Source organism: Gobio gobio (assembly GCF_949357685.1).
Source record: "Gobio gobio genome assembly, chromosome: 5".
Taxonomy (NCBI): Eukaryota; Metazoa; Chordata; class Actinopteri; order Cypriniformes; family Gobionidae; genus Gobio; species Gobio gobio.
The window spans coordinates 45,920,502-45,945,748 of record NC_137101.1 but is presented as its reverse complement, the minus strand read 5'-3'; the positions used below and the strand labels follow the sequence as shown (position 1 = coordinate 45,945,748).

The 25,247-nt window shown below is 41.7% G+C and overlaps 1 protein-coding gene across 1 annotated transcript in view; it reads right to left on the bottom strand.

Moving 5' to 3' along the window:
- The window catches only part of LOC307126549 (NACHT, LRR and PYD domains-containing protein 3-like), a gene marked incomplete at both ends in the record, with an annotated part of 82,444 nt that overhangs the window by 11,345 nt on the left and 45,852 nt on the right, over nt 1–25,247 (bottom strand). The window contains one exon of the mRNA XM_079817133.1: nt 5,021–5,194. Within this exon, the coding sequence (XP_079673259.1) occupies nt 5,021–5,194 (174 nt within the window). The remainder of the gene's footprint in view (nt 1–5,020; nt 5,195–25,247) is intronic.

Sequence of the window (25,247 nt, the reverse complement as noted above, 5' to 3'; positions counted from 1 at the left end):
TTTCGTTGACGAATAATTTTCGGCATAATTTTCGTCAACAACCTTTTTTCACAGACGAAAACGAGACGATAACTAAATAAAAACTAGTGTTGGATGACAAAATCTATGACGAAAATCAACTGTCATTTTCGTCAAAAACAAATAAAAACGAGACGAAAATGTTAGGGAGGGTCGATTAGGGAAGAGATCCAGTCAGAACTGATGTCCTGTGTAACAGATGCGCACATTTGATCTGAACTGATCTAACCGCTGGAAAACACGGCTCACGCATCCCCAATCCAGCGCTCCAGAGCGGCTCACAATCAATGAATAACACACATTTATGCCAGGAAATTGTTTATGAACTAATGCTGATGAATAATGACAATGTTTACTTTACGATGTTTATATAGTAATGTGTTTTAGACGGTTGTAACAATGCATATTTTATCTCCTCATCTGAACTTGAATGAGCTCCTGCAACTGCAATAGTAAGGCGAGATTTCAAAATAAGAGTCCCAGTGTATTTCCAGCTGGTTTATCATTAAAAGTCACGCATTATATATTAGTTTTTGCTTACACAATAAACTGTATTTAATTTCTTTCCCATTTAATTCATAGTCAGGAGGAAAGACCAGTATTTGACACATATTAAATTAAGTATCAGGGGTTATAATCAGGGCTCCGAACCGATTCAAGGAACGAAAACGAAAACCGGAAACGAACGAAATTTTAAGAGGAACAAAAACGAAAACGAAATCAAAATCAATATGAATCGTTCTGAACAGAAACGTTAATTTGAAATGGCCAGTTAATAACGTTATTTTATCGTTCTCTTTAATATTTTTATTTGGCAGTGACCAATCAGAAATTGAGTAGTACAGCATGTGACGTTGACGGATCAAGCGTGAGTGAAATGCCTGCGCACCAGTCATCTATGAATCTACCGGTAACGTAAGTCAGTATAGAGCGCGCATTTTCATGCCTCAAGTACATTTCTTTCCCCGCTGAGGTCTACAATGAATGTGCAGGTATTGGAGGACATTCTTTTCGAACGTTTAAATAAGCAGTACGGATTTTAAGCTCAAATAGACTGATTTAGGCTAGTTTATGGATTCCGTTTAAGCCTATCCAAGTAGGCTATAGCATCTATCAAACATTTTTCCTATAGTCTGTCAGATAGCCAATACAGGACAGGTCAATGTTTTCTATAGACGGTTGATGCTTCGTATTAAATGGTATGTTATATTGCATTAAATGATCAAGCTTTATTAGCTGACTGAATTTGATTATGTGATGCAAGGACGTGTTGCGCAGTGTTTGCTTTGAAATTAGCAGTTGACGGTGCATTAATGGTTATCCAGTTTATTTATTCTTTATTCATAAATTTTTTAAAACAAGTCGTGTTGAAAAAAGTTATGTAACGTTACAAAGAATGTTATCACTCTTCTGAAAAGAATTAGGCATAAGAGGCCACTTTCGATTGTCTAACGCTCCAAAACAGGTGCGCTGTTTATGCTTTGTAATTAATGCATGTATTTCTGTTGTGGTTTTAAAAATGTTATGAAATAAATATCCAAGTTTAATTACCATGCGTTATATTATTATTGAGTGAAAATAAGTCTATTTATACATATTTGTTTAAAGTATAGGCTAAATTAAAATAACGTTATTAACCGGTATTTTTTCAAATCAAACCTAGCCTGGGAAAACCCAGACAACTTCCGGCAAATTTAGATTTGCTCTGCAAGTAGTCTTGCAAAGAGCCCATTCAAACCCATTTCTAAGCCCTAGAAATCGAGGCACCAATCAGAAACGTTGAGGCGGGCTTTACACGATGACGACAGCGCAGCGACGGTGAAGCAGATTCTGTACACTACAAAGATGGATGCTGCAGTGGAACATCACTATCAGCTATCGCGGCTGTTTTAAGCGATTTAAACTTTTCCATTCCGTTAAAACCCGAGCAAAGAACAACACTCGAAGCCTTCATATCTAAAAAAGATGTTATTGCTGTCTTATCGACTGGATTCGGCAAAAGTCTGATATACCAGCTTGCTTGTCTTAGCGAGAGCCCTCTGGTAGTGTTAATGTTTCACAAAATATAGTTTTAAGTCCTTTTCAGGCGAGAATGTAGTTGTTTAAAGCTCAAATCTGTGGTTTATTTGTAAAGAGAGCGCCTTTTTGAAAATTTGATCTGCCGTTTTAGGGAGTTGTGAGCTCCAGTGAACCAGCGGCGCTCAATCGCTCAACCCCACCGAGAGGCGCCTTTCCTCAGCCAGTCCTTCTGCCGTCTACCGCTGGCTCTGATGTGAAGATATGATTCGTCTTGTGTAGATCTAACGGCTGATCTTTGCTCTCATTAATCTATAATTTGTTCCCTGACAGATCGTTTTGTCTGAGGGCAAAGTGAAGTTTCATAACTTTATATTTGTAAGCTAATAAACTTTACCGTTGTAGTCTCATAGCGCTGACTTTCTTTGACTGAATTGCTTTATGTATTGTATAGCTTCTTATACCTTTGACTTATACTTTTAAAATGGATATTAATCACGCATTAAACTAACATTTAACAAAAAGAGACTGGGTTTTGTTTTATGTCATATCTCATTTAATTACAGTGATAATCATAGCCTATATTATGCACACATATTACATGTTTTTATTTTTTAATGTAAACGAAAAGAGGCCGGGTTTTTTAAATATTTCGTTTTGTTATATACATGCATTGAAGATAATATGCATTGCCTGCACTACATTTGTGTGGCTATAATATGTTTAATATTAACTATTACCGTCCTCGGGAGTTCATTCTCCGGAGTCAAACTTGGTAAGTCACGGACGCAAGGCAGAAGTTCGCTTACAAAATATGTCATAAAACACCACTGCCTCATTTCATAAAAAAAAAAAAAAAACTTAAAAATATTAGCCACACAAATGTGGTTCAGGCAACGCGTAGTTAGGCCTACATTCATTATCTTATATATTTATAATAAAACGAAGTATAAAACACCCTGCCTCTTTTCGTTTACATTTTATACATCCTATTTGAGAACACAAGCACAGGCCATAGACAGCTGTTTCTCAGTCGCTCTGCCTACGTCATCTCCCTCATCGCTCTGATTGGTTTTAGGTCTATCCAATTGCGCCCAGAGGCATTTGAGCGACGCCCGTTGGTGACGCCCCTTTGGAAATTTGTCTATGAAGCTTTGCCAGACCATAACTCAGTTGCTACTGAGAATGGTCTGGTTTTAACCAGGCTAAATCAAACCGTTTTCGGAACAGTAATTTTTATTGAGGAACGCAAAAACGGAAACGCTATAATATCGATTCTGCTCGGAGTGAACCGATTGATATTTTTTTCCGTTTTTAAGCCCTGGTTATAATAGTTAACTAAAACCATTAAAAAAATTCTTCATTACTTGAAATTAAATAAATGTTAACTGAAATTTAAAAAATAAATAAACAAACTTATTTGAAGCTTTAGCTTAACATGATATACTAACTAAAACAGAAATACAAAGTTATAAAAACTATATAGATGTTTTTAAAAACGAACAAAAAAGTGAATTGAGCTCTTTCGTGTATTTTTAATGTCAAAAAACAAAATGATGTCAAAATGTCAGTTCAAGTGACAGTCAGTTATGTAATACTCAAATGCTTAATGTATTACAATTAAACTAAACTCATTAGATTTTAGGAGACTAAATCTACTGTAGATTTAGTTGACTAAAATAGTATGATATTTAGTCAACTAAAAATAGACTAAAACTAAAAACAATTCAGGTGACTAAAATATGACTAAAACTAAATGGCATTTTAGTCAAAAGTCTATGACTAAAACTAAATCAAAATATGCTGTCAAAATTAACACTGCTACAGAAATGACTGGACTGATCGTTGTGTTATAACCACGTTTCTCAGTCTGGTTCTCATGAGAGCACCAGGGCCCGTATTCATAAAGATTCTAAGAGTCCTCTCAGAAACCTCCTAATTTAGCTTAAAACCTTTTACGTAGGAGTCTTAGCTTAAGAGCTATTCGGGACCGATCTGAGAGCAACTCTGAGCAAGGAAAATACAAAAACTTTTATCTTAGCGGGGCTGACCCCGTTGCTAAGTATGACACAGTCTTTTGAAGACTGTGATTGGTTGGTTGTCCAAAAAGGAGCGCTTTTAAGTATAGAGTCTATTCTAAGCCTTCACTTTGAAATTACAAGTGCAAATTGTCCTATTTTACCGTTCTCTCACTCACACACACACATTATATATATTGTATACAAACGATATGTATCGTGAAAAGCACTATACAAAAAAATTTGAATTGAATATAAATCCTTTTATTATTTACCATGCTGTTAATTTCCTATGGTATTTGATTGGCTTAGAATTATAAACATTGTTCCACTCTTTACAATTACACTGATTGCTGGCATGTCTATTTAATTGGTGGTTTGAAAGTTGGATTTAATGCAACAAACATGATCCCTGCACGATCTAATCTATAGCGTCTTAATAAGTCACTGTCATTCATTGTCTGCAACACATTTCTTCTCCCTCTTCATCTTTCTGCCATTTTCTCCGCTGCTAAAGAAACTCTTAAGACTCTTAAAAGTCCTCGTCCGTGCTCCTAACAAATTTGATCTTAAGACCTCTTTTAAGGGTTAAGATCCTTTCTGAATTACTTTTTTCTTTACTAGGATTTTTTAGTTGATTTTAAGAGTAAACGCCCACATTTCTAAGAATTTTCTTAGAATTTTGTCACTAGGAGCTACTCTTTGCATTAAGATTCTTTATGAATACGGGCCCTGGAGATTCACTGCACATAGTGTCACCCATTAAACATAACTATACAAAATAAATAATTCATAATTATTTTTTTTTTTTTAATTAAATTATCTGCAGACAAATAAAGGTGTTACAACAGTTTTTAATAAAATAATAAACAAAATAATAAATAAAATGTGATAACACTATTACATTTTATAATAAGATTGTAATGCTGTTTTTGGAGTTTAATCAAAACTCCTCCTGCTCAACATACTTGAGTTTATCCAGTGTGTAGTTTTGATGATTGAGTTTATCAGTGAGCAGTCTGAGTCCTGAATCTCCTGGATGATTGTAGCTCAGATCCAGCTCTCTCAGGTGTGAGGGGTTTGAACTCAGAGCTGAAGACACATAACCACAGCCTTCCCCTGTCACCATACAGCCAGATAATCTACATAGACACACATCAACAGTACACATTAGTACACAGTACACTAGGGATGCACAATATTATTTGTATGACATCCGATATGAAAAAAAATATGCCGATATGCTTTGCAGATGTTGATATGAATAACTCACGTGTGCAAGGAGTACCACTGTAAAAAGTCAATCTGTGGGTTTGTAGATTTCATGAAATTTAATATTTAAACTTTATTTAACAAAATTAATTTCTTGATTTTTTGACAGTTTTTTGCATTGAAATTAATTAAAAATTACTGGAATAAAATCTACTAAATGTGGTTGTTAAGGATTTAGCTATTCTTTTTGAATAATTTAAACTAGAGAGAATATTGAATTAATACAACATGATACAAATGAGTTGTTTTTAATTTAGAAGCATTTCGTGTTAAAACGCGTGCTTTACGCAGCTCACAGCACGAGGCATACATGCACTGGAGTTCCTCGCTGCAGACTGATTTCTGACAAAGGTAAGGACTATTATTTAATTTATATTTTAAAAAGCTGTTATAAATTGTCCAAGTTGTCTACCTGATGTAATAAGAAATGAAGCTTATGCGCAAGTTCTGGCAGGAAGATTCAATGTTACGTCACTTATCACATTCAGACCTATCCAATCAAGTCATAATTCTCAGAGTATAAAAGATCGGTAATTAACACATGTCTGAGTTCACAGATGCTGACGCCAGCATTGCAGTTGACGATCCGGACGTTCCGTGGCGGTCGATCGCTGGTCCTAATGTGCAATACAGTGGCGTTCAAAGTCCATGTCAGCCTATCATTCTGTTCATTGGGCTGTCGCGGCAACAGACACGCGTTTAGATCCAGAGCAGTCACTTACAATGGAGGACTATCTGGGCATGTTATCAAAGACACGGCTGTGATCTTCATCACCATTCTGGCGTCATCACTTCATCACCATTCATCACAGTGATATGTATATGATTATGCATTTCCGATATCGATCGGGTGTAGTATTTTACTCTTTCTCAAATTGTCGCAAGCATGCGTGCACGAGACGCGCACCGGCTTGTGCGTTGCTCGTTATCGCTTGCTCCTGTTGTAAACTATCCACAGTGCCTCGTAAATAATTCGCATGACACCGGTTACCGTTAACGATTGTATTTTGTTTAGAAAAGCTGAAACCGAACAGCTGGCACAGCATATTAGCCTCTATCATTCTCCCCATGAATGCAAGGAATCCAATACGGGTTTTAAAGCGACATGCACCCATTAATCGGGGCTTCATGATTAACAGAAGTTAAGCTGAAATCGCGAATGGATTCAGTGTTATCAGATCGCTAAAGTTGAATTAACTATGCTAATTTGCTCAGCATATATTTTTAAGTACAGCACCGACATCAGTGCTTGATCCGTTCTCATTCAATGGTGCTATTCATCTTGCAAACGCTGTGAGTTCGTCACATACAAAATGCAATTGAAACTGACACCATAGTTTCAAGCTTAGAAGTGTTATGGGCCTGTCATCAGCAGAGTACATATTTTGCTCAAACATACGGGGCACCCAGTGTTGAAATGGCTTCCTTGTGTAATTTGACATGGCTTCCTTTACTATGAGGAAGAACCGTAGCGTTCTGTGCTCTTATAAAGGTGCCGTTGCTTATTGCTTTATAAATATGCGCTTCATATTAATAAATTAGTTAATTAAAGCAAACATGTATAGTAATTGTGCTTTTGTCTTTGCGTTACTCCAGTTAATATGACTCTATTCGTGTTTTATTCCGCTACTGATATCTGGATGCTTCTGTCTATTTTAGGAACTTTAGAATTTAGTGCTATGTCTCATTCGGTCCTTCTGTACTACGACGCCATGGTTACAATTATGAATTAAACAAAGTGTATCTCGCTAGTACTCAAAGCACCATATGTCAAGTAAGGTTTGCTTAATAAACAAGGTTTGACTGGATATTCGATAGCAGCAATTTAATTCCGTACTCAATCCGACCCATTTTTCATAAAGATTGCATCCTGTACAGCAACTAAATCGCAGCACGGGAATACAATTATTCAAATCTTTTATGAATATAGTAAGTGAGCAGAGTGCGTTCCCTTTATAAATGCATGAAACCATCAAATGCTTCAGTTCAACTAAACTCTGACACTAGTTGAAACCGTTTCGGTCAATCTGACTACACCAAATCATGAATCTATAGCATGTTCTACTCTTCGTTGGTCAAACGTATGCACTAGAAGGCAGAATTGGTCAGTGAACAAGCGCTGAGCCATTCAATCCCGATTGTGTATGTTCCATGTTGTGTTGGCTCCTCCAATTGGCCATTGCATTCAGGCGCTCCACAGACATTTACATTTGCGCATTTGGCCGACGCTTTGGTTCAGGGTGACTTACATCGTGTTTAGGGTGCACATTTGGTATTTTGTCCGATCTTGCTTTTCCTGGGAGTCGAACCCATGGCTTGGCGTTGCTGGTGCTACGCTCTACTGTTTGAGCTTCAGGAAAGACGTGTCTGTGATTGGCTACGCTCGCATTGTAAACACCAACATTCGTCAGTCTATCGAGACTAACACAATATACGGGGAGTAAATATAGTGTGACTGTTTGACAAAGTCTGCACATGCATACTGATTTCTGCAAATGACGAGCTCTCTCGCAGTGAGCTTTTTGTTTTTCTCGTCACCAAAGCTGGCACACATGGTGCGGCTTATAATCATTGTGATTCGTTGCTTTTCAGACTGTGATCCTGATGTCACACTGTGGGAACTCCGCTGCATTAATGTCAGACTGCATGATAATCAAACGCACAAGAATTTGTCTGGAGGTTACATCAACCCACTCACATTTGTTTAATTTACTTCAGGTTACAATTTTATCATGGCTGTTGGTGAGTATGTCAAACATGTTATCAAAGACACAATATTTTAACCTATGGTCAAAAGAATTTAGGATTGCGATATTTGTCTCAGACTGCAAAAAAAAAAAAAATCATACAGTATGAACTTGGCTCAGGTTATCAAACGATGACTCTCACATTGATTAATGTTTTTCATTGGTTCGGTTGCTTTGCAGGGTTCTATAGCCAGCTATGGTTTATTAGCTAGTAAAGCGTCTTCTAAAACATTCTTATCCTTCCGTAAGGGCATTTGTTTGGTTTTCAATTTTCGGTTATGTATTTGTCATGCTGTTCTGGTTTATTTTCTTCTGCGGGTTCTCTCAACAGGTTCTGATGGTTAGATGGTGTTCTATCTAGCTGTGAGCTGGAGTCACACCCAATGGTTTCGAATCCTCCAACTGCAGATGCTAGAACTGCAGTTCCCCAACTCCTCTATGCCTAGGTCATTCTTTGGCTTAGGGCTGCTACGAACGCAGCTCAATGCGTGGAGTCTGCATACTCTATCAAGGTGTCGTGTACATGGTCATCCTCCGCATTATAGTACAAGCAAGATCTGACTCAAACACTCAGCAACTTCAAGTAATAATTTTCATGCAAATACTGGCGGTGGCATGTTTTCTCCTTTATTACTACTCATCAATCCTGTTTCGTCAGTCTCTATGCCTTTCATGAATTTCTCTGTGGCCTAACGTGGTCTCTGTCCAGGTGGCCTATTGTAGCCTTCATCTCTGTGGCCTACTGCGGCTTCATCAGCGTGGCCTTCGTCTCGGTAAAAGAGGATATTTCTAAGCACATCCCTGCACCCCTAATCATTCTGCAATTTTTATATTCCCCAACGCTCTCCCATATCAAGGTGGTTAACTCACCTAGAGACAGACCTATAGACCATCTCCTCAGTATACCGGACATTCATTCAGGGTTACGTGCTGCTACAACAGCAACTGAACACAGGATTGTTTGGTGGTCAAGATGGTCGTCAGCATTCTAATATTATAGAATGCGCAAACCTTCAGGTAATCTAAGATTGCCTACGTGTCTTGACAAGCATCAGGTAAGTTACAGTTTATCATTTAACTCCTAATACTTTTTCATGGGGTCTATCGAGACCAACTCATGCACCCACGCTGTCTTCTCTTCACTATGGGCTATCGCAGCCTTCTCTGCGCACCGGCTTATCATTCTCAGTCGCCGCGTCTTTCTTGTACCCTCTCCTATCAAGGCTGTATACACGGCCTAACTTGGCAGTCATACAGCCCATGTGGGTTTTTTTTCGCACCCCGGCCTATCGAGGCAGTATACACGGCCTAACGTGGCAGTCCATACAGCCTACGCAACCTTTCGTACCCCGGCCTCTCGTGGCAGTATATACGACCTAACGTGGCAGTCCATACAGCCTACGCAACTTTTCGTACCCCGGCCTCTCGTGGCAGTATATACGACCTAACGTGGCAGTCATACAGCCTACGCGGCTTTTCGTACTCCGGCCTATTGAGGCAGTATACACGGCTAACATAGCAATCATACAGCCTACGCAGCTCTCTGTACCATGGCCTATTGAGGCAGTGAATATATGGCCAACGCGGCAGAACATACAGCCTACGCGGCTTTTCGTACCCCGGCCTATTGAGGCAGTGAATTTATGGCCAACGTGGCAGAACATACAGCCTACGTGGCTTTTCGTACCCCGGCCTATTGAGGCAGTGAATATATGGCCAACGCGGCAGAACATACAGCCTACGCGGCTTTTCGTACCCCGGCCTATTGAGGCAGTGAATTTATGGCCAACGTGGCAGAACATACAGCCTACGTGGCTTTTCGTACCCCGGCCTATTGAGGCAGTGAATATATGGCCAACGTGGCAGAACATGCAGCCTACGCATCTTTTCGTACCCCGGCCTATTGAGGCAGTTAATATATGGTCAACGTGGCAGTTCATACAGCCTACGCAGCTCTCCGTACCATGGCCTATTGAGGCATTGAATATTTGGCCAACGTGGCAGTCTATACAGCCTACGCGGCTTTTGCAGTAGCATAACAATTCCCTCTGTTTATTGGTCAACACCTATGTCAATATCCATATCTATTGCATGTTCAATGTCCATATTCTAAGTAATTCTTATGCAAATACTGGTGGTGGTGTCACAGCGTCACATTCTCAGATTATTACTCATGCCGTTTGTCAGTCTCTATAGCTCTTATTCTTCGTCAATTGCCTAACGTGGCCTTTGTCTCCAGGTGGCCTAACGTGGCCTTTGTCTCCAGGTGGCCTAACGTGGCCTTTGTCTCCAGGTGGCCTAACGTGGCCTTTGTCTCCAGGTGGCCTAACGTGGCCTTCGTCTCCAGGTGGCCTAACGTGGCCTTCGTCTCCAGGTGGCCTAACGTGGCCTTCGTCTCCAGGTGGCCTAACGTGGCCTTCGTCTCCAGGTGGCCTAACGTGGCCTTCGTCTCCAGGTGGCCTAACGTGGCCTTCATCTCCAGGTGGCCTAACGTGGCCTTCGTCTCCAGGTGGCCTAACGTTGCCTTCGTCTGCAGGTGGCCTAACGTGGCCTTCGTCTCCAGGTGGCCTAACGTGGCCTTCGTCTACATGCGGCCTAATGTGGCCTTCGTCTCCAGGTGGCCTTCGTCTCCAGATGGCCTTCGTCTCCAGGTGGCCTTCGTCTACATGCAGCCTAACGTGGCCTTCGTCTCCAGGTGGCCTAACGTTGTCTTCATTTCCATGCGTCCGATCAAGGCTCTGTCTTGTGGCCGTTCAAGGCTTTCGTCTCTACCTGGCTGATCAAGGCCCGCCTGCGGCCGTTCAAGGCTTTTGTCTCTACCTGGCTGATCAAGACCCGTCTGCGGCCGTTCAAGGCTTTCGTCTCTACCTGGCTGATCAAGGCCTGTCTACGGCCGTTCAAGGCTTTTGTCTCTACCTGGCTGATCAAGGCCCATCTGTGGCCGTTCAAGGAATCGCAGCATTTACGACGGGCGAGTATACAATTATTTTACAATTTTTGGGGGTGAGTAGGTCCCGTCCTGGAGGAACTAATTTCCTCCACCAATTTTTGGGGGTCGGCTGCTCCCCTGCCTTCATCTTCAGGCAGGAAATGCAGAGTCCGTTACCCTCGTGACGAGCGCTACGGACGGGGCCTACGCCAAAGAACCTCTAATTTAATACTTGCTGGTCTGTTAATAAACTAATGGTGTTATCATACTTTATCTGGTCTCCCGAGTCTTCCTGGTAGAAATGAAGCTTATGCGCAAGTTCTGACAGGAAGATTCAATGTTACGTCACTTATCACATTCAGACCTATCCAATCAAGTCATAATTCTCAGAGTATAAAAGATCGGTAATTAACACATGTCTGAGTTCACAGATGCTGATGCCAGCATTGCCTCCATCCTCCCCACCACCACCAGGTCGGTCCCTGTCTATACCTCCTGGGGGTCGGCTGCTCCCCTGCCTTCATCTTCAGGCAGGAAATGCAGAGTCTGTTACCCTCGTGACGAGCGCTACGGACGGGGCCTACGCCAAAGAACCTCTAATTTAATACTTGCTGGTCTGTTAATAAACTAATGGTGTTATCATACTTTATCTGGTCTCCCGAGTCTTCCTGGTAGAACGTCATTTTAAATATATAACGATATATATTGATGTTAGTGCAACGTAGTCTAATCGTATCTAATTACGTTACGTTTATCTTGACAAATAAGGCAACTAACTAACTTAAAGGGTTAGTTCACCCAAAAATGAAAATTCTGTCATTAATTACTCACCCTTATGTCGTTCGAGACCCGTAAGACCTCCGTTCATATTCGGAACACAAATGAAGATATTTTTGTTGAAAGCTGATGGCTGAGAAAGGCTTCAGTTAGGCCTCCATTGGCATTCAGTACACTTATACTGCCAAGACCGATAAAAGGCACTTAAAATCAGAGGTGGGTAGAGTAGCCAAAATCTGTACTCAAGTAAAAGTACAAGTACTTACGGAAATATTTACTCAAGTAAAAGTAAAAGTAACAATCGTAATATTTACTTGAGTAAGAGTAAAAAAGTATTCAATGAGAAAACTACTCAAGTAGTTAGTTACTAGTTACTTTCGATCTGATTGATAAGAAGCGAAAACCCTGAATTTCAGGCTACTTGGAGAGCTTTCACACACCTCTCTGTAACACTTTACAATAAGGTTGTATTAGTTAACATTAGTTAATGTATTAGTTAACATGAACTAACCATGAACAACACCTCTGTTCAGCATTAGTTAATCTTTGTCAACGTTAGTTCATAAAAATCCAGCTGTTCATGGTTTATTCATGTTAGTTCACAGTGCATTGACTAATGTTAACAATATTTGAATAATGCATTAGTAAATGTTGAAATTAACATAAAGATAAATAAGTGCTTTATAAGTGCAGTTCATTATTAGTTCATGTTAACTAATGTAAGCTAATGAACCTTATATATATATGTGTGTGTGTGTGTGTGTGTGTGTGTGTGTGTGTGTGTGTGTGTGTGTGTGTGTGTGTGTGTGTGTGTGTGTGTGTGTGTGTGTGTGTGTGTGTGTGTGTGTGTGTGTGTGATTAATGGTTAAACAGTGTAAATTAATGGTGTGCTGGGCTAACTAGAGCTCTTCTTAAAACATACTTTGTTCTTATATTTGTATAAGTATAGGCTATAGGCTATTCTTTAGGTAGGAATAAAATACAATACCGTTTTTATTTGTATGTATTTTCTACACTTCAGACAGGTGTCTGTCTGGATTTGTGTATAAATGCAAGACGTCACATTAGCACATTAGGCTATTCAATTTGTTTCGTTTTGTGAAGAAAAGGATATGTAAATGTGAAGATGTGAACGTTTGTTCGTGGACGTGTTGTTTGGAGGATTCAAACGATTTGTCATTGCTTGCACAAGAGCGCATATGAGGAAAACACTCGGACAGTGTGTGAAATAGTATTATAATAAGGGAAAATTTCCCATAGTTACCAAATGACCGTTAATAGTGTTCAAATATAGGCATCATTGTGACACTTACCGCTACATGTTCTTTAGGGTGGAATTCTTGTATGCTGAGAGACGTCAGTTCGTTTTGCAGCACACAACATGCATCGCATTATGAAACTATTCTTTTTGACATCTTGGAGTGAAATCATAGACTGAACTTGAGGCCACGGGTGATCTGCCTCCCGTAGCTCACACACATCTTCCTCTGTCATCATCTTCCGACTAAACGCGCGCTAATTATAAGCGGGTGATGCGTAGCAACCTCTCGCGAAGCAGCCTCTCCAACGTTTCGCGAGACTTGCGAAAGTCATATTAACTTATTTTAAAATATATAATATAATTATTACCATTTGACAGTAACGGAGGAACGCCACCGAATGTAACTAAGTAAAAGTACAGTTTTTTCACAAGAAATGTACTTGAGTAAGAGTAAAAGTACCCATCTTTAAATCTACTCTAAAAGTACAAGTTACCCAAAAAATGTACTCAAGTAAATGTAACGAAGTAAATGTAATTCGTTACTACCCACCTCTGCTTAAAATGTCATTACAAAGTCCATCTCACCACAGTGACTCTACAATAATCTTACGATGCGACGACAATAGTTTTTGTGCGCAAAAAAAAATCAAAATAACACCTTTATCCAGCTTGTTATTGCCTTCCGCGTGTGCCTCCACGACGCATGCGCGAGAATATGACGTAGCGCCGGGGTTCGGGATTCCATGAAATGCACACTCTAACCCCATTTTGAGCCCTACGCCGAGACCTAAAGCACGATCAATGTAGAATCCAACAGCTGAGATACGCGCGTCTTCCTCTGATTGTAAACAAATCACTTCTGGGTCATCTGTCCGAACGCCGGATCTGCGTCATATTCTCGCGCATGCGTCGTGGAGGCACACACGGAAGGCAGTAACAAGTTGGAAAAAGGTGTTATTTTGATTTTTTTTGCGCACAAAAACTATTGTCGCCGCATCGTAAGATTATTGTAGAGTCACTGTGGTGAGATGGACTTTGTAACGATGTTTTGAGTGCCTTTTATCCGTCTTGGGAGTATAAGTGTACTGAATGCCAATGGAGGCCTATCTGAAGCCTTTCTCAGCCATCAGCTTTCAACAAAAATATCTTCATTTGTGTTCCGAATATGAACGGAGGTCTTACGGGTCTCGAACGACGTGAGGGTGAGTAATTAATGACAGAATTTTCATTTTTGGGTGAACTAACCCTTTAAATAATATGTTCAATTCCTATTACCATCTTAACTGTAATGGAGAATGAGAAACATCATGTTTAATAACGTTAATGGCCGTAGAGTTGCATTTTCACGAAGCACAACACGACATGCTCCGTACATTTTAACTCGGGTGTTGCACTTAAAGTATGGTACACCGATAAAGTAAATCATACACCGATTAATGGCTGAAGTAATTAACTGTAATTTAATTATATATTTAATAATAAAAATGAATACATTTATTCAGCGAGGATGGAATTGATCAAGTGACAGTATAGACATACACTGTGTGTGTTATTTTTCCTGTTAAAATGAGAACTGTACTCATGCATTTTTTTTTTAATAGGTGCAATGCAATGGCGCTGCAAAGTATGCAGGTATAATTCAACAACAAGGGGTGATCTCCTACAACATTACAGATTACAGACTGAAAAACTGAAAACTGAGATGGAACTACTGAAGGTAAAGTTTATTATGAAGCACACAAGCCATTTGTTTACAAGTTATTCTATGTAAGGCTGAGAGGTATCTGTTAAAGGGTTAGTTTACCCAAAAATTAAATTTCTGTCATTAAGTACTCACCCTCTTGTAGTCCCAAACCTGTAAGACCTTCATTTGTCTTCAGAACACAAATTAAGATATTTTAAAAAAAATCTGAGGGTATCTGATCCACATATGAGCAGCAACGACATTGCACCTTTTAAGGTACAGAAAAGTACTAAAGACATTGTTAAAACCATTGATGAGACGGTCACATGATGGTCCTGTCATATGCCATGATATTTTCATTGCAGAGTTTCAGTGTTTCAGTCTAATACTGAGTCCACTGATGTGTTCAGTGGGCTCAGTATTAGAGCTGTACAATACTGAGCCGCCATTCGGATGTAAACACTGAAGCTCTGCGTTGAAAATATCATAAATTTGTTGAATAAGTCATTTTTTTGTTTTGTTTTTGCACACAAAAAGTATTCTTGTCGCTTCATAATATTAAGGTTGAACCACTGTAGTCACGTTGACGGTTTTAACCATGTCTTTTGTACCTTTCTGGACCTTAAAGGTGCAATGTCGTTGCTGCCTATGTGTGGATCAGATTTAATCTAAGGGTTTGTGAGTACATGTAATTTTATTTTTGTGTGAACTAACCCTTTAATCTGGTTTTCTTCAGTAAATTTAAAAGGAAAAAAATATTTTTCACATATTTTACTTATCTAACATTTTATTTTTGGTTGATTTTGATTGGTTAGCTTGTCCAGGGTGTTGCAATGTTTAGCACTGTTTAGAGCAAGTTTGGTAAATGTCATGGCCCTTAGAGGAGATATTATTAATTAATTTATTTCTTTTAGGATGAACATTGTCCTGTTGATATGACAAGAGAGGTGGTCATCCGCTGCATGACAGAATTCCTTGGGGAACGTGCAGGAGATCTCATCAAAGAATTCAACGTATGCAAACTTAATTTCAATATACCAAATGTGTGAATTTAAATAAATTATTGTTGGTTACTTAACCATAATATTGTTGACTGGACTTTATTTTTATCTTACAATACTGATCAAACAAGTTGCGTTTCATATTTTCTCTTTTAATCAGTATTTATTAGGTTTTGAGTCTCACTGCTGTTTATGGTTGCAGGACAATGAAGAACAGACAGGAATTGAACAGCATGTGATGGCAGTAATTGTGACCCGAACAGGAGCTTCAAGTGACAGTCCAAAGGACACTGGAATTGTTATTGAAGGCGTGAAAGTTCTCACAGGCCTTGAAGGTGTTCCCAGGGCTTGCTGTGTCCTTCTTGGTTTGACATATGCATTGAATCTCCATTATCCCAGGCATCTAAAGTATACCTTTGAGGTATTCCAGAAACTTCTCCTGGAGCTGGATTGTTCAAAGCTGTCAAACAGAGTCCAGTCCCTCAGATCTAAACTGCTGTCTTAAAATAAGCTTGATGCTTAAAATCAAATAGCAAAAGTTTACACTGCTGTTTGGAAACGAGATTATTTGTTTAAAGGGTTAGTTCACCCAAAAATGAAAATTCTGTCAATAATTACTTACCCTAATGTCGTTCGACACCCGTAAGACCTCTGTTCATCTTCAGACACAGATGAAGATATTAGTGTTGAAATCTGATGGCTCAGACAGGCCTTCATTGACACCAATGTCATTTCCTCTCTCAAGACCCATAAAGGCACTAAAGACGTCGTTACAAAGCCCATCTCACTACAGTGGTTCTACAATAATTTTATGAAGTGACGAGAATAGTTTGTGCACAAAAAACTAAATAACGACTTATATAGTGATGGTTTATGAATCAGTGAATCGATTCATGATTCGGATCGCCAATGTCACGTGATTTCAGCAGTTTGACACGCGATCCGAATCATGAATCGATTCACTGATTCATAACAGTTCGAAGCTTTTTGAAATAGGCCCATCACTATATAAGTCGTTATTTAGTTTTTGTGCGCACAAAAATAAATTCTGGTCTCTTCATAAATGATTGTAGAGCCGCTGTAGTGAGATGGGCTTTGTAACGACGTCTTTAGAGCCTTTATGGGTCTTGAGAGAGGAAATGACATTGGTGTCAATGAAGGCCTTTCTGGGCCATCGGATTTCCACACTAATATCTTCATCTGTGTCTGAAGATGAACGGAGGTCTGACGGGTATCCAACGATATTAGGGTAAGTAATTAATGACAGAATTTTTATTTTTGGGTGAACTAACCCTTTAAGTCCATTTATTCAAATCGTCATTGTTATTCGTTTAGCTAAATCCAGTTGTTAAAATCTCTGCTGTTTTAAAATGAGATTATTAGTATCTTTTCTGTGGTTCGATGTTACTGAAAAAGAAGTTTCACTTTCTTCTTTGTGCAGACAAAATGGAAACCTTGTTTTATATCCATTTTATGTTTAAACAGTTAAACTGCATTTTGTATTTTGAACATTTTGTACACAAAAATTGAATTTGCACTTTTTGCACTCATCGTGTGTGAATTTAAATGCCTTAAAATGTAATTGGAAAAAAATGCAGTTCTGATGGTAAAGAATAGTCAATGTTCACACTGAGAATACAAACATTTTGTGACTTGTTGGCAATAAAATGAGTTTGTAATTCATCTTTGATGTCTATGTCTGTTATTTATACCTGCAATCAGATTTAATTAAATTATTTTAATTAATCCACTCATTAAAAATAATAATACCATATTAATTTTGTGTTAAATCAAAACAATTCAATTAAGTAGTATTCATTAGCATAGTTGGGTTTTTTGTCCAAGGAAACCAATATTTTTGTTTAAATTTTTAATTATTTTGTGTGATGTTTGCAGTTACTCATTTTGAATGGTTGATTTTTAATGTGCTCATTTGATTAATTCTAATTCAATTTTTAAGTGTTGTTGAATTTAATTAATAACATTGTTTGTAATCTGTTGCCACAATTTTATTGAGTAGATATAGGGTATTATTTTTTACAGTGTAGCGATAAGATCATGTCAGTAGTGTGGGCATTCTTGAAGTGAACTTGTATGTCAACAAGCAAATGCATTGCATGTATGGTGATTTATATTGACAGTTTTTAAGTGCTGCCTTGAATTTGTGAATGCGCGTACAGTGGACGTGATCGTCAACAGTGGCTCCCCACTCTCCACAGCAACCTCCACAGCTCCAGGACCGCCCGATAGAATGTTATATATATTTAGTGGGGGCGCTGTTGTTATAGTAATAAAATTAAAAGTATAATACACAAATAACTTGAAGTTACTTCTTTTTCTGAATAAATTGCATCTGTCTGGGGTGAAAAATTACTGACTTTAATGTTATTTTCAGAGCTTTTAATATACTATTATTATAAAAATAACTTTATTAACCCCTTTGCAGTTAGCTATCGCCGATGACCCCAGTTTACTGTTGATCAATATTCACTGCATGTTAAAACATCACACACTTACTTCATCTGGACAAACTGAGTATCATTACAAAGTTTAAAGACTCCAGCTTTGATATTTGACCACTGTTTATGATAAAACTGGGTTGCAGTGACAATAATTTAGTAATTTATGTCAGGTGTGCAAAATCTGCAATGAACAATATATTTAATAGTAATAATAATATAATTAACCAATTCTACATTTCTACAAATGAATTAAGCTAATAAACACACGGTAACTGTGGCATAAGGTTTGTGTTGGATTTTCAGGTGATTTCGGCTATTTTTATATCAATGGATGTTTACATTATAAATGCTAAGCAAGTGTAGCAATGAGCTCCATATAAAATGCTAAATATAACACGTTTTAACATCATCATATGAATTAAATCCCCATTAGATTGTGACAGGAAGATAATTCAAACACTCAATGTTTGTTAAAAGTGAGTTTTGAGTGAAAGTGTAATTTTAATATTTTAAATTGTGTTATAGCGTGATGCTAACTGTAGCTCTAATGCACCTGTTGTGCCAGGAGCTATATCTATTTCACAATCTATTTTGTGACAATAATTCACATAAGGTTCCAAGGATATGCTTTTTTTTTTTTGTTTTTTTTTTTTAAATACTATAGATAACTTGTTGATCTTACTGTAAAGTGATGTTAATGGGAAAGCCATCATGCCAGAATAAAGGCTATAATGGCTGAATACAAACAAAAGAATAACGCTAAAAGAATAATGAAGATTAAGTCTGAGGTGTAAAACGATCCTTAGGTGAGAACATTAGAGCATGAATTGAGCTGTTCTCCTCGCCAGACATTATACAAAAGACTGCAAATGAGTGTTTATTAATGACATATTCGATTAACATTATCTTAGCCTTCTCTAAAAAATCCCCTGACAAGGTCTTACAATATAATTTGCAGAGATATCATCATCAGATTTTAAATGAAGCATAACCATACTTGTGGCTTCAATTTAGTTGTGGTTATAAGTTGTTAGACTACATTCACATAATATTTTTATGCACTTAAAATATATTCCTAATTGAGCCTATATATCTCTATATTAATAACAGTCTGAGTAATTCTGAGTCTTCGGCTCTAAACTCTCAAGTGTTGGCTTTCTAAATATATGTGGGTTATGTGTCTATTCAGAATGACTTGCGACCAGCAGCCTTTTTATTTTGGGTGTCAAAATGCCCCACTTGCCAAAATGGGGGGTGACAGGAAAGGGGTTAACATTAATTTATCTTTAACAAGTATCCTTTTAGTAAGGAGACCTCAGAAATCTGAAACCAGAATGAAAAAAAAGGTTTTGCTCAAAATTATGTTGTTTCCAAACAAAGGGGGGAAAAAATGTATCGGCATCGGCCAAAATGAGTTGAAAAATCTCGGCATATCGTATATCTACATGACATACCTACACATGACATTAGTTTGGCAATCAGACGTTACTAACACACTGACCTGCACAGTCACAAATGTAACAAAAGTGTGCAGAGTAAACTTTAAGCTTTTACCAGAGTAAAAGTATTAATTTACTTCTCTAAATGTTGTTAAGTTATCAGACAGATTTATACTTCTTTGTATTATAGAAATTGTTATTTAAACATTTATACCCATCGCAGCCTTTCATTAGGTATTATTTATTTTCAACTGTTTAAAAAACTTAAAGGGCACCTATTATGCCTATTAATCACTTTTACATGGTGTTTGAACATAAATGTGCATTGGCAGTGTGTGTGTACACAACCACCCTATAATGGTAAAAATCCACCCACTCCTTTTTTTTGAATCCCCATAAATCATAAGCAGTGTCTCAGAACAAGCCGTTTGCAGATTCCTGGGAATATGGTGTCATATTTCACAGGTCCCGCCCACGAGTGTTGATGGACACTGCCGTATTAGCAAAGACCCCGCCCTCAGAGAGCAGTACACAGTCCGCCATGTTTATCTCCTCGCCAGAGCATTAACAGCAGCATTTAAGTAAGAAATGTGTTCGTAATAAAGCTTAACTAAAGTTAATTCAGTCAAGAGCCTGAGTGATTTTCTGTTTTTCTTCTGTTTGATTCATATTAACAGCGCATAAAGCTGTAGGTACTGTATTTTAAACTGCTTTCACTTTAGTAACGTTACACAGATCTAATATACACACAGGATTTCTGTTCATAACCAACTTTTTTCATGTGAACTTTGTGTGTTTCTAACATAACCTTGTGTGCATTAGACAGTTTAATCGCAATAACACATGAAAGAGAACTAGTTTAGCCTGCTCACGGATGCGCCGACATCCAGCTCTCTGTGCACACGCGTCGGGTGTGTATGCTCAAGTTGAGAGTGATAAGGCTTTAAAATGCATGCAGATCATGATGAAGAACTGCAATGTCACATGAGCGTGTCTGCGATAGAGATGATCATCAAACCAAACAGATGTATCTTGTTTCAGTTTTCATTTGTGTTCACTTGTGTTCACCCTAGACAGTAAAAGAAATGGACACAGCGACCCCATAGACTTCAATGCAGAAAAGTTAAGTCAATTAGAAGCACTCACTTCCTGACGGCTGAGCATACTGCGCAGCCTCAGACTGAGCTTGAAGACATAGATGTGTGTGAGCAACCTGTCTGACAGTTGTAAGTCTTCTAGAAGTTGTGCAAAGTGAAATCTGAATCACCGAATCTTGCAGAGACAAAGAGGCTGAGCAGGGGCAACTTTTGGTAAGTATTCTGATGAATTATTTAGTCATTTTTCATAGTATTTATTTATTTTAAAATTTAAAGCCAGTATGCCATTTAAGTTAATGCATCCTGTCTAAAAAGGGGCATAATAGGGCCCTATAAATAACTGGCTCTAATTTCAAGTGATTCATTTTTTCACTTAATTTCCCTTGAATATTTTTAAATACTTTATTAAATAACTTAAATCTAAATTAACTAAAGATTTTATTCAAGCAGAAAACGTCTCGGTTACGTATGTAACCCTCGTTCCCTGAAGGAGGGAACGGAGACGTACGTCGGAACTGACCGACGAATTGGGATCTGATCTCAGAGACTCGGCCCCCTAGCGGAAGCACAGCACCTGGCGACGGGACGTACGTCTCCGTTCCCTCCTTCAGGGAACGAGGGTTACATACGTAACCGAGACGTTCCCTTTCAGTCGGTCACGTTCGACGTACGTCGGAACTGACCGACGAATTGGGATCCCTACCAAAACGCCAGGGCGCTGGCCCTTCCAGCGTCCTGCTTGAGCGCACTGGACCGTCTTAGATGGTACGGAAGTCAGGGCTCCAAGCAGGGAGGTCAGTCACTGCTGTTTCTGCAAGACTCACAAGCATACGGGTGCAGGCCTGGCGTCAGACGGCCGCAACGCCTGGCACCGCAGGGGTGACGGAGGAGCTCGACAGGTTTAGCCGTTTCCGGGGAACACAACTGGAGAAAAATAGACGCACGTATCCGGCCCAGAGGGCGGGAGTGGCGTTGCAAGCCGACACTTAGAACGGGCACTTAACGCTACTGGCCACTGGGGGCGAGGATGCGGGAAGATACCGGCTCTACACGGAGGCTATAGAATCTAGCGAACGTGTTAGGTGTCGCCCAGCCCGCAGCTCTACAAATATCTGTCAGCGAGGCGCCTTGAGCCAGCGCCCAGGAAGAAGCAACACTCCTTGTTGAGTGTGCTCGCAACCCGAACGGGCAAGGCACGCCTTGGGACTGGTAAGCCAAGACGATAGCATCCACTATCCAGTGGGCCAACCTCTGCTTGGAGACAGCCTTTCCCTTCTGCTGGCCTCAGTAACAGACAAAGAGTTGCTCTGAGGTCCAAAAGCTTTGAGTCCGGTCGACGTAAGCGCGGACGGGACATAACAAAGCCTGGGCTGGGTCTGCCTCCTCCGAGGGCAGCGCTTGCAGGTTCACTACCTGGTCCCGGAAGGGAGTGGTAGGAACCTTGGGCACGTATCCAGGCCGGGGTCTCAGGACAACGTGAGAGTTGGCCGGCCCGAATTCTAGGCACGATTCGTTGACCGAAAGTGCATGCAGGTCCCCTACCCTCTTGATGGAGGCCAATGCCGTCAGAAGCACTGTCTTCATTGACAGGATTTTAAGCTCCACAGACTGCAAAGGCTCAAAGGGAGGGCTCTGAAGTGCTCTGAGAACTAGAGCTAAGTCCCAAGAGGGTAGCGAGTTTGGACAAGGAGGATTTAGGCTCCTCGCACCTCTGAGGAACCTGACGATTAAGTCGTGCTTTCCTACGGACTTACCTTCGACTGCGTCGTGATACGCCGCTATTGCTGCGACGTACACTTTGAGGGTGGAGGGAGACAGCCTTCGCTCCAGCCCATCTTGCAGGAAAGAAAGCACGACACTAACCGAACACCTTCGGGGGTCTTCCCGGTGGGAAGAGCACCATTCAACGAACAGGTTCCACTTCAAAGCGTAGAGGCGCCTCGTAGAGGGGGCTCTAGCAGAAGAGATGGTGTCCACCACTGCCTGTGGTAGACCACCTAGAACCTCCGCGTCCCATCCAGGGACCAGACATGGAGTTTCCAGAGGTCTGGACGCGGGTGCCATAGAGTGCCCCGTCCCTGAGAAAGAAGCTCCCTCCTCAGGGGGATCGGCCAAGGAGGGGCTGTCGCGAGGAGAGTTAGTTCTGGGAACCAGGTCCGGTTGGGCCAGTAGGGCGCAACTAACAAGACCTGCTCCTCGTCCTCCCTGACCTTGCACAGGGTCTGTGCAAGAAGGCTCACTGGGGGAAACGCATATTTGCGCAGGTCCCGGGGCCAGCTGTGCGCCAGTGCATCCGTGCCGAGGGTGCCCCCGGTCAGGGAATAGTACCACTGGCAATGGGTCGAGTCCGGAGAGGCAAACAGGTCTACCTGTGCGGCTCCGAAGAGGTCCCATATCAGCTGGACCGCCTGGGGATGGAGTCGCCACTCCCCCGGAGGTGTCGACTGGCGAGAGAGCTCGTCGGCTGTCTGGTTCAGAGCACCTGGGATGTGAATGGCACGAAGCGACCTCAGATGCTTCTGACTCCAAAGGAGGAGGTGGCGGGCGAGTTGGAACATGCAACGGGAGCGTAGACCACCCTGACGGTTGATGTACGCAACGGCCGCAGTGCTGTCCGTACGGACCAGTACATGCTTGCCACGTAGCGGCCCCTTGAGGCGGCGCAGTGACAAGTGTACCGCTAACAACTCGAGGCAATTGATATGCCAATGCAATTGAGGTCCCGTCCACAGACCTGAAACTGCATGCCCGTTGTACGTGGCCCCCCAGCCCGTGGAGGAGGCATCCGTGAAGAGCACAGCATGCCTGGACACTTGTTCTAAGGGCACCCCGGCCCGGAGAAACGAAGCGTCGGACCATGGGCTGAAAGTTTGGCGGCAGTAAGGAGTCACTGGGACCCGGTACTGGCCGCTCTGCCACGCCCACCTCGGGACTCGGCCATGGAGCCAGTGTTGAAGCGGTCTCATATGAAGCAATCCGAGCGGCGTTACCGCGGCTGCAGATGCCATATGCCCCAGGAGCCTCTGAAAAAATTTCAGTGGGACCGCTGTCCTGCTCTTGAACGAATTCAAGCAGTTCAACACCGACCGGACCCGCTCTTCCGTGAGGCGCGCAGTCTGGCTGACCGAATCCAGCTCCATACCGAGATAAGAGATCCTCTGCGTGGGACAGAGTTTGCTCTTCTCTCGGTTGACCCGAAGGCCCAACAGGCTGAGGTGACTGAGCACCATGTCCCTGTGTTCGCACAACTGCTCCCGAGACTGGGCGAGTATAAGCCAGTCGTCGAGATAGTTGAGGATGCGAACGCCGCGTTCTCTGAGCGGAACAATGGCTGCCTCTGCGACTTTCGTGAAGACACGAGGCGACAGGGACAGCCCGAAGGGCAGGACTTTGTACTGATATGCCTTCCCCTCGAACGCAAAACGTAGGAACGGTCTGTGTCGAGGAAGGATAGACATGAAAGTATGCATCCTTCAGGTCGATCGCTGCGAACCAATCTTGGGGACGGATGCATTCGAAGATGCGTTTCTGCGTTAGCATCCGGAACGGGAGCTTGTGCAGGGCCCGATTCAGGATACGCAGGTCCAAGATTGGCCGTAACCCACCCCCTTTCTTGGGTACAATGAAGTAGGGGCTGTAGAACCCCGCCTTCATATCGGCTGGAGGAACCGGCTCGGCCGCGTCCTTCGCCAGTAGGACATCGATCTCTGACCGCAAGACCTGAGCATCGCTGCTTCGCACGGAGGTGAAGAGGATGCCCTTGTACTTGTGAGGCCGGTGAGCGAACTGAATCGCGTAGCCGAGTCTGATGGTACGGATGAGCCAGCGAGACGGCCTGGGGGCCGAAGCCCAGAAGACCGCACAAGCGGGACCAACGGCACCACAGACGTACCCGGGGTGGGGCAGCGAGGTGGAATAGACAGACCCGACTCGGGAGGCCCGGAGGCGGCCCGGAGTGTTGTCTGAGTATTCCAGGGTGGGGCAGAGTGTGGGTGAGAAGGCCCGGGGGCGTTCTCGGTGCCCACACTGCTGCCCCCTGGCGAAGGGAGGGGAGGAAAGAAGTGACAAGGCCCGGGGGCGTCGCACACTGCCAACCTGGCCCTCTTGGGGCCCAGGGAGAGAGGAAACTGCTCTGAAAATGTGGGTACCGCTGGACTCCGGAGAGCCAGCGGCAGAGTATTGACACCAGTCAGGGCCCCCGGTCCTCCTCCGGGGGGGTGAGGGAGGGGTGCGGACACCAACTCCCTCGGAGCAGCTCCTGTTCTCCCTGGGCTGCCCATCTCAGGGCCGCTTGCCCTTACGCTTGCTTGTAGACTAGCAAGCCCTGAGTGGGTTGGGCGCCTCCCTTACGTCCGGCACCCTGCTTCCCAGATGGAGGCTGCTGCCTGGGTTTCGCAGGGGCGGAGGAGGACGCAGGGGGGGCGCCCTCGGCGACAAGCAGGCAGAGGTGCTGCGAATTAGGATTTTTTTTTTTTTAAACCACCTCTGTCTGCTTCTAGGCCATCGAGAACTGCTGGGCAAAGTAC